Raw genomic sequence first — 15493 nt, 5'->3', positions numbered from 1 at the left:
AAAAAGTGCTTTTCTGCATATATCTAGATTTGTATATGAAGCCTTTCTTTTTGCCATTGATTACCTTGGGGTATAAGCCTCCTAGCAATGAAATCTCTCAGTCTGCCTGGAGATACCTTTTGAGAGTATGGATATTTATTTAAAAATTGTCTTTGCATAGTTCTAAATTGCATTATAGAATGGTTGAGCAAATTATTTATATCCCTCTTGTTTTATAATTGTATATGAGGCAAAAGTTAAGATATTTCCATTTTAATTTTTCCTCAATATGTTATGGCTATGGTTTATTGAACCCTACCGAGTTCCATTATTTCAGATTCTTCCTTGTCTAATTTTGTTCATTGTTCTGCCTTTCTCAATGAGATATTTTATATATTTACATATAAAATTATTAAAGTATCAAATAGTTCTGATTCCTTCTTTATAATAGTTTGGAATCTAGAAGTGTTATTGTCCCTGCAACTACTTTTTTGGTGTATGTTTGATCTTTTATTTCTCCAAATGAATTTTGTTATTTTGTCCAATTCTCTAGTTTTTCCAATACTTTCCAGATTCCTTGTGGCATTTCTGCACAAGCAGATTGATGAAATTGGGTTGTAGTCATCCATTCTGATAACTATTTACAGGCTCCCTATTATATCACAGGAGGAACAACAAACTTCTCAGTTTTGAGGTTGGCAAATAATTGCTCATCTCTTCTGGATAGCTTCTGGGAAGCTATTTTCTCACTTTGAAGTCTAAGTTATTCTACCCTTTATCCTCTGTGCAATAATAATTTTCTAATCTTTAACTTGACACAAAGGTTAATTTCCACTCTTAAATTTTTGTTCTTCTCCCTCCCCCCCATAATTAATCTAAGAGACATAGATCCCAAATGGGTTTCTACATAATTTCAAGGAATATGTGAATTTAACTGAGAAGAAAGTTAATTTTTCTTTTTTGTCTTTCTTTTGAGGCACTTGAGTTTAAGTGACTTGTCCAGGGTCATATTGCTAATTTGGATTTGAATTTGAATTTATGTTCTCCTGATTCCAAGGCCAGTATTGTTATCCATTATATCACCTAACTCCCCTTCTTTTTTTCAATACTAATATATAACAACAGTATTTATATAGCAAAGCATTTTACTTGTTTTCTCATTTGGGTCTCACATTGATCCCCACTTCCATTTTTTTTCCCCTCTAAGGCACAATTAATTATCTGTTTCTGATGATTACTTGGTTTCCTGAAAATGTGTTCACTTTTTTTTTCTTCAAGGAAGGCAATTCTACTCTTGAATGATACATTGCAAGTTATTTGGCTGTGGCAAAGTTTAAACACCTGCACCCTGAAATACAACACATTATTAGTATTCTTCCCATTCTCCAGAATGATTGTTATTGTTAGCTTTCTTTATGAGCTGTTTGTAGGTCTTTACACATTACTTTCTAAGCCACTTAAAACTTACTATGTCTGCCACACTCTTTCTCATTAACTAAGTTCTTTTTATTCTACCAATATGTTTTGCTTACCAATTTAGTAATTTGTTTTACTTACTTTTTTCTGCATCGCTTTGCCAACTTACCTTTTCCTCTTATTTTTCTCTTTAGTTGTATTTACTTTTTCATTTAGTTTTTAATCCTTTTTTTTGAATTGAGCTCTTCCCCTATAGATCATATCATTCTTTCTCTTTCAAATTATCCCCAACTTCTTCCGATTCACATTTAGAATTTTCTTTGTATTTAGCTCAGATTTTCCTCTCTTCTTCTTCTTCCCTTGGGGAAGCCAGAATTACACAGTATCAGAAGATATATAACACTACAGTATTTTTGTCAATATAGCAAAAGATTTTTAAGACTGTCCTTTGAGTTTTATTGAAAACAGTTTTAACCTAATGAATTTATTAACTTGTAGTTTTGTATGAACTCATTACAATTTAGCATAGTCTATTTCCAAAATGTTTTCATTAGGTAAAAACCAGGTGTCTCATATAAAAATTGGATTTTAAATTTTAAAATGGAAATTATCAAAAACAAATAATCATTTGTTTACCACTGTACTATGTTAAATAAGTTAGTGATTGTTTTCTTTGTAACCCCCAAAATTATTTGTATTATTTTTCTTTTTTTCTCAAGATGCACAGTTTGAAAGTGATGCACGACTTACTCCATTGGAATCAGCCTTGATGATCTGGAATAAAATTAGAAAGGAAAAAGAACCACTTCATGACCAAATCCGTGATTTACTTGAAATTCAGGTCTGTACATTATACCTATGTAGATGTGTTTTTAATATATGTAATGAAAAAAGATATGATCTTGGAAATTTTTTTTTAATTGCCATTAACATAATGGAAATAAGACAGTTAACATTTTTAGGAATTTATTTAACTTTATCTTTAGATTTCTCTGCTAAAAGCTAAATAGTTTGTGCTTAGGTGTAGTAAATACTGAAAACAGAATATACTTCATTGTGTTTACACCAAAAAAAAAAAGTCATTTTGCAAAGTAACAAGAATTTTAGATACAAACTATTAAAAAGTTGTTAATCCAAGATAAATCATAGTAGGATACAAGTGTGAATTATAGCATATATACAAATGCTTCACACTTCTAAAATATGTAACAAAAATGGAATATTATTGTTGTGTAAGAAATGAACAACAGGATGATTTCAGAGAGGCCTGGAGAGACTTAACATGAATCAATGCTAAGTGAAATGAGCAGAACCAGGAGATCATTGTACATGGCACCAAGAAGACTATATGATGCAATTCTGATGGATGGGGCTCTTTTCAAAAATGAATTGATTCAGACCAGTTCCAGTTGTTCAGCATTGAAGAGAGCCATCTATCTATACCCAGAGAGAGAATTATGGGAATTGAGTGTGGACTACAACATAGCATTTTCACTCTTTCTGTTGTTGCTTGCATTTTTGTTTTCCTTCTCAAGTTTTTTTTTTCTTTCTAAATCTAATTTTTCTTGTGCAGCAAGATAACTATGGGTATGTATACATATATTGGATTTAACATGTATTGGAATATTGCCATCTAAGAGAGGGGAGTGGGGGGAAGGAGGGGAAAATTTGGAACAGAAGGTTTTGCAAAGGTTAGTGTTGAAAAATTACCCATGCATATGTAAAAAGCTATAATAAAAAAATAAGATATAACAAAAGCTAAAATTTTTTTCTCAGGAATATCAAGGAGTTAGCGGTAAGTGCAATTATGAATGAGAAACAATTGAAGTTAAGACTTAAACTAGAAAAAGGAAATATAAATTCTTCAAAGCTCCCAGAGTGTCAAAGATGGCTTTATCTGTTTTTTTAAAGTGCTTTTTGTTATTGGAAAGGTTAACCTATATCATTAGAAATAGAACTGTCATAATGAGGTAGTGACATTCCCATTACATCATTAGAGTCAGCTATGTGATATTCAGAAATGGAATTTGTTAAAGATTCTAGTTTGCCTAATAAGAATTTTCTTTCATTTTCCACAATTTTCTCAAATGCTATTGTGATACTAACTGTCTAAAAGTGGATTGACTTGAATATAGAGGAACCATCGGAGGTTTTATTTTTACTATTCCTGATATTTGGCTGGAGTGAGTTTAGAGATATGTGGTGGCAGACTCGTTCATTTTGTTTATTTGGTGAGGCAGTTGAAGTTAAGTAACTTGCCTAGGATCTCAGCTTGGAAGTATTAAATTTAAACTCAGAGTGGGTTCTCTGTCTGCTGCTAGGGAGTCAGATTTAAATTCAATGTACTAAAAATTTCTTGTTAAGAGAAGTTGAAATAACCATTTGTCTTGGATGTTGTAAATTTGATACCTTCCCATGTCCATGACAATTGTCAGAGTCTTTGCTCAGCAACTGAACTGTAATTTGGCTATTTATTAAACAGGAATTTAACCAAAGTAAAATTTTCTGGCATTCTCAAGTCAGGTTTTTTATCATTAAGGAAAAAATTGTTTCTTAATTTTTTTATAAAGCTATGTAAAATGTACAATTTTTCAAATGCCATCTTAAAGATCTTATTGCTTTTAGAAAATTAAGCAATGTATTTGCTACTATCTTTAACATTTTTATATTGTCTTAGGCTGTAGCAGTTTGTATGGAGAAAGCAAGTTATAAAGAAGCAGAAGGAGTCTTCGAAAGAATATTTGGAGACACAGAAGATAAGGTAACTGGAAGATTGTTAACTGTTGAAGCACTACCAGCAATCAAATTTAAAGGATTAGAATTTTCTGATAATTAATGGATATTTTGGGGTAGTTTTCTTAAGAGTCTGTATTCTAAAGTTTGGGGGGGGGGGTTGCATTGTGGCATTTAGTTTTTGTTAATTCATTATGATCTTCTGGAATTCCTAGAATTGTTGACTTTGCATAGCTGAATCTTTTTATTAGGGGGTCAGATGCTTTACCTAGTATAAAATTTATTAACTTTTTTGAATATTGCTGCTGTTTGTTTTCTCATTCTGCCATATTTTCTCTGATTTAGTATTTTTGTTTTTCAAATCTTTTGTTCAAAGAATTTGAATTCTTTAAGTTTATCCATCATGTATTCAGTTTTGTTTTTATTTTCTCTATTTTTAAAATATACCTTGAAAACTGATTTCTTAATCTAAATTTACTCATAACTTTTATGATTGTGATTTCTCTTTTGTTCTCATTTTGAATCTTGGTCCTTAATGAGTCTTCTTTCCTTTAACACCCAACTGCCTCCTCCATCAACTAGCTTCTTAGTTTAGTGTCTTGAGGTAGATACTAGAGCAATGAAGACTTGTAAGCACTGGGATATGTAACAATTTAAATTTCTTTTGTATACTTAAATTTCTTGCTATTAAAACGCAAAAGAATGTTTTCTGTTTAAATGGAAAACTTAAGTTTGCTCAGATAAAAATCTCTAGAGTATTGTATTCAATTCTGGTGCCTTGTGTTTGGATAAGGGTTTTAACAGAATGACTTTGAGGTAGGTGACAAATTACTATAGCCAGAATCCTAGTTCTAAAGCTCTTTTGAAGGAAGTGTGGGAGTGTTTTAGCTTTATTGGAGGTGGGTGTGGTGGAAGAGAGGTGTTTAAAAAAGCTGGCTTGGAGGGCTTTCATAAGGAGTTGGATTAACCTTTGTCATTCTGAGCCCCTATTGACTGAATTACTGAACTATGGGTAGAAATTGAAGAAAGGTTGATTTTTGACTCTAAGAAAAGCAAAGCTTAATTGCTGTAAGAACTATTAGAAAATGAGAATGTGCTGCCCCTGAAGGAAGTAGCTTCCCCTCATTTGATATATCTTCCAGCACAGGTTGGATGGAAAGATGACCATTGTTATCGGCCTATCTTCAGCAGCCTATTCTCTCTTAAGTAGTTGGTGATGTGGTAAGCAGTACTATTCCAGTCTTAAAAAACTAGCTAGAGCAGAGTCTGACTTAAAACGATGGCAATTAAATAGGGCTTATTAAAGTTCATATGTACCTTGGCTATCTCTTAAAATAATGGAGGAAGATTAAGAATATGGTGCCCCCAAAGTGCATTGGATTTAGAGTAAGAGGACACGGATGTTTAAAACTCTGCCTCTGCCACATAATAAACAACTCTATCTTTCTTGGTATGCATTTCCTTATGTGTAAAATTAAGTGTTGAGACACAATGTTTTTTTGAAAGATCATCTTTAGTTGAACAGATGAATTGTAAAATGTTAATACTACAAAGTGATATACTAAATTTCAAAATGCTTTTTGCAGGCAAAAAGTACTGCATTCCTTTAGAAGAAAGGAAAGATTAGTGTGGCTGGGGTAGTCAAAAAAATTCTTCAGCAAAAAAGTGAAATTTAAGGTAGACGTTAAATGAGATGTCTTTTATAGGCTGAAGGGAGTTATGGGAAGGGAAGGGTCTTTCAAATAGAAAATGTGAGTAAAGTGTCAAGACAGATTTTGGGGATACAACAACATAATGTAATTAGTTTGGATGAATGAGGAATATAAAATATGGGAAAGAATTTTATGAAATGTGTAGAGCAAAAAAAGCAGAACCAGAACAAATTATATCCCAATTTTTATTTTTATATATATATATATATATATATATATATATATATATATATATATATATATGAAAAAAGAAATTGGATGAATGAACAATGAATCATGTTTGAAACTTATGTTTCCTTTTTGGGGAATGAATCTAATTTACTTAAATGTAAAAAAATTGCAAAGTAATTTTAAATGATTATACTGGTGCTAATTCTTTTAATCCTCCTTTGAACTTGTTTTGGCCTGGGAACTTAATAAGGATGCATCTTAATAAAGTTTTCACATAAGTGGCCAATGAAGTTTTTTAACTTGAACTACATACATATAAGATTTTTATTCTGAAAATTGTAAATTAGTGTCTTTTGTGAATTAGCACTCTTCTGTTTATCTTTTCTGTAGCCTCTAAAAATGAAGTTGTTGATGATAATCAATAAGAAAGATCCATACCATCCTTTTTTCCAACGCTTCACTTATAAATGCATGATAGACAGAGTCAAGATTTATGCTAATCAGGTGTTAACTGAAAAATCATCAAGCTTTCTAATGAAGGTATGTATGAAATTTATTCATGTTGTGTTGTATCAGTTAATTAAAATAGAAGAATGAAGTTAAAAACCTGATCTTTGTGAATATTTGGAAACTTAACTTTAATCATTATATGATTATCAGTATCACATGCTTTAATTCTTGATAGAATAAAGAATATGCCACATCATTGTTTATGGCAAGGATCACACATTTGTAATATAAGTTGATTTTGGTAATCTAAAAACACACTTGCAGTAGCTTCTTTCCCTTTACTCATCATGCTTCTATTATTGCTCTTAAAGGAGAGAAGATAGCACAGGACTGAGAATTCTATAAAGAGTTTTCACAGAATTTGTGTAAAAAAGACCTCAGTGGTCAGGCAGTTTAGTCCAAACCTTAAAAAAAAACAAAAAAAACATTTTTGCTTCTTCCTCTGATGTCAAGGAACCAACTATTGCTTAATAGTTCTAATTTTTTTTCTTTTTTAGCTCTGAAGAATTTTTTTTTAATAATACTTTTTCCTGTTACATGTAAAGACAATTATTAACATTTATTTAAAAAAAAATTTTTTGATCTCCAAATTATTTTCTGTCCCTGAAATATTAAGCAATTTGATATAGGTTACATTTGTTCAGTCATGCAAAACATATTGCCATAATAGTCATGTTGTAAAAACAAAAAAAATAAGAAACCCAAAATTTGGAGGGAATACTAGTGAAAGTGAAACTACAGAAAAGTAAAAAATTATATGCTTTGATCTGCATAATCTGAATTTCACTATTCTCCTCTGGAGGCAGATAGCATTTTTCACTATGAGTCTTTTGGCACATTGTCTTGAATCATTGTATTGCTGAGAATAATGGCTCTAATTTTTAGGAAATTTTCCTCATTTGAAGACTAAATTTGGATCTTTGCAACTCCCACTTCTTCTAGCTCATTCTGTTTTCTGCAGATAAGTTGAAAATTTCTGGCCCAAAACTGAATTCCCCCAGTTACTACCTGACTAAGAAAATCTACATGTAATAATACCATCATCTCCTTTTACCTGAATTGACTCTTCCTCTTGGAATGCAGCTTGTCAAATTGACATTCTTGATTGCCATATTATTACCATTGACTCGTATTGAACTTCTGTTCTAATTCATTATAACTCCAAAAATTTTTTCAAAAAAATTTTATCGTCGTGAGTCCTCAGTCTTATACTTATGAAGTTGACTTTCTGAATCCATTTAACACTTCACATTTATAAAATACCTTTTCAAAAAATTTTTATTTAATTTTTAAATTGCAGGTCTTCTATATACACATGCACATGTACACACACACATACTTATTAGCATTTCCACATACAAAATAGAACAGAAAAAGAATGAAACCATGACTCCCTCTTGTGGTAGCTTGCTTTTTAAGGGGGGAAAAAAAGTATGTATTAAGTTAAAAAGATGTATGTGTGAAAGCTGAAAAGACCCTCAGGGGCTATTCTGTCTATTCCAAAGCCCACATGTTACAGATAAGGAACTAAAGACTGAGGAGCTAAGCTTCTTGTGCAAGGTCTCACAGACATTAAAAGTAATTAGTGGCAGAATTTGAAACCAGGCCTTCCAACTGCAGAATCACTAATCTTTCTGTTTTAGCTTGTTGTTTCATAATTACATTGAAAGCTGCCTACTTGTCTGTTTTCTTCTGAATTTCTCTGTTCTGAAATACACAGTGTAGCCAGAGCTCTATACTTGGAGTGGAAAAGTAAGTTCAAATTTGGCTTCAGATAATTACTTGCTGTATAACACTAGGTAAATAAGTCACTTGACCTATCTCCCTCAAGTTTCCTTATCTGTAAAGAGAGGGAAATAGTACCTACCTCTCAGGATTGTTGTGAGCATATGTAAAATGAGATGTAGGACTGTCAAACATTAAAGTCCTGTATGAAGAGTAGCTATTATTATTAATGTTTCAGTTTAATTTCTCTACTCCTTCCTCAAGAAAAGAAAAATATTGTCACTACTGCTGCCTTGAAAAAAAAAAATGTTGTCTTTGTAACAAGCCAAGCAAATTCACATGTCTTAAGAAACTATAATCTCATTATGAATCACAAATTTTTGACCCCTCTTTCAAGAGAGGGCCCACATACTCTTTATCATTAGACCTCTGGAGTTCTAGTTGTCTTTTGTTCTCTGTCAGAATGAATACTTAAGGCTTTTAAAGTTGTTTTTCTTGTACAGTTCTACTGTACATATTTCCACATTTATCATGCTGCACAAGGAAAGTCAGATCAAAAAGGGGAAAAAAATGCGAAAACCAGAAAGCAAACAGCAAAAAAAGATGAAAAACTATGTTTTGATCCAAAATTGTTTTTCTCTACAGATTTATTATTGTATTCATTATTATCTGGGTTCTGCTCACTTTAATCTGCATTAATTCTAGCAAATCCTTTCTTTTAAATTTCACATTACTGTGTTAGGTCCAGCTTTTTGAAATTCAGATTGTGAAGAGATGTCAAATCTGTAATGTAACTAACACACTTGTACTATCTCTAGTGAAAGGGGACAGTCTTTTTTGTAATCTCATTAAATATTTCCCAATTACATTTAACTTTTTTTTTTTTGCTGTTCCATTCTTTTTTTAATAGTATTTTATTTTTCCAAATGCATGCAAAATTGCTTTCAAAAATTCATCTTTGCAAAACCTTGTTTAACAGTCTTTGAAAAATGTTTCCCCCAATTACATGTAAAAACAATTTTTAACTTTTTTTTTAAGTTTTGAATTTTAAATTCTATCTTACCCCCTTTCCCTCAGATTATAAGTAATCTGATATAGGTTATACCTCTGCACAATCATGTACATTTTCATATTAGCCATTTTATGGAGTGAAATTCAATTTTTTTTTTTTTTAAAGTGAAAATATAGCATGCTTTAATCTGTATTCAGATGACATTAGTTCTTTCTCTGGAGGCATTTTTCATTGTGAGTCTTTTGGAATTGTCTTGCAATCTGCTATCTCTTGAGGCAGACCATTTCATTTTTGTATAGTTCTAATTGTTAGAAAGTTTTTGTCGTGCATCAAGCCTGTGTTTCCCTTTTTGTAATGGCCATCATTTGCTTTGAGATCTACTTACTAATGACTTAGACATGACTGGTCATTGATTATAGAATTCATTGCCTTTTGGACAGTCTAATAGTGATAGACTCTCTTATCATCTCTCCAGAGATGGCAGATTAAATCTGTTGCTGAAAGATTACATGTAAATTTAGCCTAAAATGATCCATACTTTGTAATGTTGCATTTATAAAATGGATGTTAATTTGTATAATTGGTTTCAGTCAGAAGGTGATACATAATATGCATGTACTAGCAAGTTGACGGAAGTTGTACCTTTACTTTTTCTAGTATTTTCTGGGTCATTATTCGATGAGTGGGAGAGCACAAAACTGAAGTCTCTCATTCTAGTTGGCTTTGGGGAGGACTGAAATGTTACTGTGTTTACAAGATAACCCAATGGTTTATTCTACAGAGAAATTATCTGAACATTAAAAGAACAAAGAACCATGATAGAATCTGAAATAGTTAGAACTCTGGATCTTCTGCTGTAATCAAAGCAAATAACTTCTTTAAAGTTTCATTTGTTTGTTTTTTTTTAAAAAAAATTTGTTTTTGTGTAATTGGGAAAAAGTATATATGTATATGTTAATACTTACCTATTTATATACATAATAAAAAAGAAATTTCATTTCTTAAAACTTACTGAGTTAAACATGACTCAGATTTTAAAATTACCTTAGATTATTTTTAATGTTCTTTGGTTTTATTTAATCTTTCCCTTTTTTTTCCCCTCAGGCAGCATTAAAAGTAGTAGAAAGCAAAAAAGATGAAGAAATTTTTGGTCCCTTTGTTGAAAGCCCAAGCAGCGAAACAGAAAATAGGTTTGTAAATCCATTACTTGACATACTTAACATAGAGAAATTATATTAAGTGAAAAACAGTGATGAATTTATTTCCACTCTATCCACTCACTTCTATTTCCTTCTGACCAACAAAATGTATTTGCTGTGAGATAGTTTGTTCTGGGATAAGAAGTGTAATCTTAAAAATATGTTGGGTTAGAATTTTCACTCTGAAAAAGGAACTAGATCCTATAGTCCTCAAACCACAGGCAAAAGTAATACTTTCCAGAATTTAGGACACATCTGAAAACATTCTTTTGTACTCTAAACAAATTTACCAATTTTCATATTAATATCTTATCTTACTTGCTCTTTCAGTTATCCTCATTCATTTTTATTCTCTTCTGTCTCCATTGAATCTTTCACTTTTCCTGCATACATCTTCATAAAAACAAAAATACAAAAATCCCTTCTCATTTACCTTGTTACTCCCAACAAGTCCTTATCCCATTTCTTTCTTCCCTTTCTTTGCCATGATCTTAAAAAAATAAACTACATATGCTGTCTTTTATTCTACAAGTTTATAGTCCCCACTACTCTTGATATTTGACTTGCTTCACCATCATTCTGTTGAAACTTTTCCAAAAGAAATAATAGCTGTGCCATATCTATTATTATTATTATTACTCCTTTTCCTTGACTTTTCTGTATTGTTGACATTTCCTTCATTCATGATACAGTGTCTCTTCATCATCTTTTGTGTTTCCCTTCCCTTGCTGTTTTTTAGCTCCTGATTTTTTCTTCTGTTCCTTAAATATGCATATGAAAAAAGATCTCATTGACACACTATTCACTTTATCAAAAACTAAAACAACAAAAAAAAGTGAGTCATGAACTTTATGTTGAGAGATGAACTTGATTTTTAGGGGGAAAGGAAAAGCACTTTATATGCAAGGGGAAGAAAATAAATGAATAGCCATTAAAACCTGCCCTGACAAGGTGATAAGGTGCATACTAAAGAGCAGTTGAAAAAGTTGGCTTACAGGTACAATGGGGCCCAATTTTAAAGGATTTGAAAACTTGAGAACAAAGAATTGTACATAAAAGGGTAGGAACTCCTCGAGTTTGGGTGAATGTATAAACAAATGATTGAATGAAAATAACATAACTGAATAGTAGGAATGATAATATTCAAAATAGGTATGAACTAAGACTTTATGTCTGTTATACGTATTTGGTTTATTTTGAGGTGAAATTTATTTGCTCAATAGATCTGAATAATAATGGGGCTTATCATAAATATTTTCTGTTAAGTGACATCTGCTGGCATGCCAAAGCTGCATTCAAGAAGTTTGTGTTTCATCAATTAAAATAAAAATCTACTATATAATTTAGATAGTACTTGTGAAAACCTTTTAATTTCTTGATTCTTTTTCTTTAAAAATTAGTGAAAAACAGAATTCAAAACCGGAATCTCCTGCGAATTCAACATCCATAACCAGGTAAAATGAAATTAGGTTTTCTGTTATTTAATTTTAAAATCATTGAATGAACCAACCAGGTCCTGGCCCTACATTTAAATACGGTAAGTAATCAGAGAGTGATTTTAAATAATAATAATAATATAATAATAATAATAATAACTCTTGTTTATTTAGGCTTTAAGCTTCTAAAACAACCTGCACAATAACTATGAGATAGGTAGTATAAGTAGTGTCCTCAGTTAATGGATCAATATATACATTTACATAATTAGCAAATAACCTACTCAGGATTTGAACCCAGGCTTCCTTAATTAATTGTCCCACTACATCATATCTTCTCAGGCAATAAAGTCAGGACTAAAATTAAGCAAATTAATATGATTTTAAGTTGTCATATTTTCAAAAATTCATTGAATTGTGTCATCAGGTTTTGTTTATGGAGAGTCAGTTAATGAAATTAGTTTGATCATGTTGTCAAATGGAGTCCCACATTTGGTGGGAAATTAGAACTAGATATAAAGTTAAGGATTCTTTTCAACACTTTAATATTATAAAATTAAGATGTGCCAGAGTAAATCTGTTCAACACTGTTTACTGTGTCCTCATTCATTTGTTTACATGCCTAAGAATAATCTCAAGATCAGATAAATCTGAGATTTTAAAAAGCATTTGCTTTTTAACTTCCTAAAAGACACAAATTGTCTCTAGAAAAATGAGAAATGAAAAATCTTAGATTGGATGCTCTTAAGTAGAATCTGATTTTCCTATAGAAACAATGACATAAATATGAATTAAGTTTCTGATATAATTGTTATAGAAATTTTGACAATCACTATATTTAGTAACTACAATTGGCACACCAAGGTAATGTAAAGCTTTCTAAAAGTATAAATCTATTAAACCTACTATGCTATAGCAGTATAGTAGCTAGAAAATTGCAAAAGCTTACTGGTGATTTTCCCACCTTTTTTAGTCCACTCCTCACCATCTTCCATTCAACTGTTTAATTGTTCTTATATAAATCTAACCATGTCCACCTGTATCCCGTGTCCACATTCAGTCAACTCCAGTGGTTCCCTATTGCCATCTAGAACAAAAATCTGGATAAAGTCTTATGTAAGCTCTCCATAACCTGCCCATTCTATTTTTCTAGTCTTCCTAAAGCTTACTCTCTCCTTTTTCCCTCCATCTCCCTCCATCCACCCACCATCACTACCCTAATCCTGAGATATTATTTTGGTTCAGTGACACTGGACTCCTTGCTCATCCTTGCACAAGACACTCCATCTATTAGCTTTCTTATATCTTCACTGACTTTCCCCCATACTGGAAATTCTTTTGTCATCTCTGTTTCATGATATTCTTCAAATCCCAGCTAAAATCTTATCTTCTATAAGAATTCTTTCCTGGTTCTCCTTAATCTTAGTACCTTCCCTCTGAAATTATCTCCAATCTATCTAGTGTATATTTAATTTGTTTGTACAAAGCTGCTTGCTTGTTGTCTTCCATTAGAGTGTAAGCTCCTTGAGAGCAGGGACTGTCTAATAATTTTCTTTGTGTTCTCTAATGATTTGAAAAGTACCTAGCACATAGTAGGCACTTAATAAATGCCAGTTCAGTAGACACATAAGATATATCTAAATATACAATTTCATAGTCTTAAGTGCTTATCTTTTTAATAATCCCTGCTTTATTTTTACTGTTACAATTAAGGAGTTGAAGAAATGAAACAGCTTTATCAGGATTGTTGGAAGAACTTCTTGCAGTAGATTTTTACAAGTATCTCTGAGAAGATTTGGGTAGCCTTAGGGCCACTTAATACATAATACATTGTCAAGAGTGATTCATTAAAGCCTTTCACTGATTTATTTTTCCTCATTACACATTTTTCCTTAATTTAGTCCATAAGCATCATTTTTTTTTTGTCTTTCTGTTTCTTTTGAAGCAAAATAGCATTCCTGAGAATCAGTATATTCTGTTATTCTTATTTAAAGCTCTGATAAATAAATGAAAAAAATATATATAAAGAGAAATATATTTTAAATCTTGTCTCTATAATGGACTGTGAGCATTAACACCTGAGTTTTTCATTTTTTGTTCCTTCACTATAGTGTTGCTTTATAATGTTAAAAAAGAAGCCTTAGAGCCTTGCCTTGAATATGAACTAATTCAAGGTGCTATAGAAATTTAGATCATAAATTTGTTTAATTCAGTGTCTTTGCATTTTAATCTCATTTTTCCATTGTGATCTAACAATGGGTTGTGTAACTATTTATGACTTTTTTATTATTTAAATAGGAAAAAACTTTTAAATGAATGTTTTCTTTCAAATTAATCCCTTTAGAAGGCTATGTGTCTATTCACATTATTGTGCCATCACTCAACATTTTTGGAACTTTTCTTATTGTAGGAAATAACACACCTCAGAATCAATCACATTATTCTATTGCAGTTCCATACACTGCTTTGCTCCCCTATTTTTTAAGTATGTTATGTTTCAAGAACTTCCAGAATAGAGTTGTATTGGTGCTGGCCCAAGGGAGCCAAGCAGTAAAAAGTCCTGTAGTGGAGTGGAAGAGGGGGGGAAGAAGTTGTGGCAGTAGTCCAGAGTGAGGCTAAGGACTAGAGGAAGGCTTATTTGGAGATCATCAGGAAGCAAACTAATAGAAATAATCTTTGAGCACAGGAAATACTTGTCAACAGAAGAAGACTGCCTGAATATTACTGGGAGTAAGTATGTATTATAGATTTTTTGAATTGGCTATTTAAATATTTGAATTATCACAGTTAAGTTTGGAAGTTTGTTGCAGTTATAGAAAATAAGCCACAAAGAATCTAGGAGGGGTTGGTGAGAAAGAACTGGAGGGAGGGAGAGATGTGACAGCAACAGTGTCCCTGGTATTGGCTAGGTATCTTTAACCAAGGTAGTGAGTGTTTGAGTCAATACTTTGAGGTAAAGGGAGAGTATCATTATAAAAAAAGATTTGATAAAGCTATGACTCCATAATTTTACCTATATCTTATGCAGGAATAGATTCAATAAGATTCAACATTTTATCTTATTTAGGTCTCATGAAACTCCCTTATCTTTGTCACAAAATAAACTTGAGAACTCAGAGCACCAAGATATTGAGGAAACAAGAATAAAAATAAGGAGTCGAGGAAGTGAGTATGATTTTCTAATATCATAAAATTTCAGAACTAGAAGAAACCTTGAAGATCTTCTTATTCCACCTCCTGTATTGTACAGAAAAGCAAAACGTGGCCCAGATTGGTAGAACTTCAGCTTTTAAAACCCAGGTTTCTTGATACTTAATACTACGCTTTTTCTCTGCTGTGACATGGTGCCTCCATTATTTTACATCTTTACCATTGAAATAATTTTTATTTAATTTAAATCTATAGAAAATTATTAAGCTTGTTATTGCTTTTTAAAATTTTCCTATAGCTCTACTAAAGCCATATCTGAGTGTTTTTATTATTGTGTGAAAGTGACTTTGGGGTCTTGAAAGCTTTACCAGTAGAGCACAAGTTTTAATAAGACAAATGCAGCACTTTGAGTACAAATATATTGATGGACTCATCTGAGGAATGACTCAA

General features: G+C 31.5%; 1 protein-coding gene across 1 annotated transcript in view; it reads left to right on the top strand.

Annotated features, from left to right (window-relative positions):
* TERF1 (telomeric repeat binding factor 1) overlaps window positions 1-15493 on the top strand; it is a 38241-nt gene that overhangs the window by 10195 nt on the left and 12553 nt on the right. Inside the window, exons 3-8 of the mRNA XM_003775251.4 lie at window positions 2115-2236; window positions 4073-4156; window positions 6402-6551; window positions 10363-10448; window positions 11858-11911; window positions 14961-15058. Of these exons, the coding sequence (XP_003775299.2) occupies window positions 2115-2236; window positions 4073-4156; window positions 6402-6551; window positions 10363-10448; window positions 11858-11911; window positions 14961-15058 (594 nt within the window). The remainder of the gene's footprint in view (window positions 1-2114; window positions 2237-4072; window positions 4157-6401; window positions 6552-10362; window positions 10449-11857; window positions 11912-14960; window positions 15059-15493) is intronic.

The sequence above is a fragment of the Sarcophilus harrisii genome, chromosome 1, assembly GCF_902635505.1.
Source record: "Sarcophilus harrisii chromosome 1, mSarHar1.11, whole genome shotgun sequence".
Classification (NCBI taxonomy): domain Eukaryota; kingdom Metazoa; phylum Chordata; class Mammalia; order Dasyuromorphia; family Dasyuridae; genus Sarcophilus; species Sarcophilus harrisii.
This window is presented reverse-complemented; position numbering and strand designations above follow the sequence as displayed.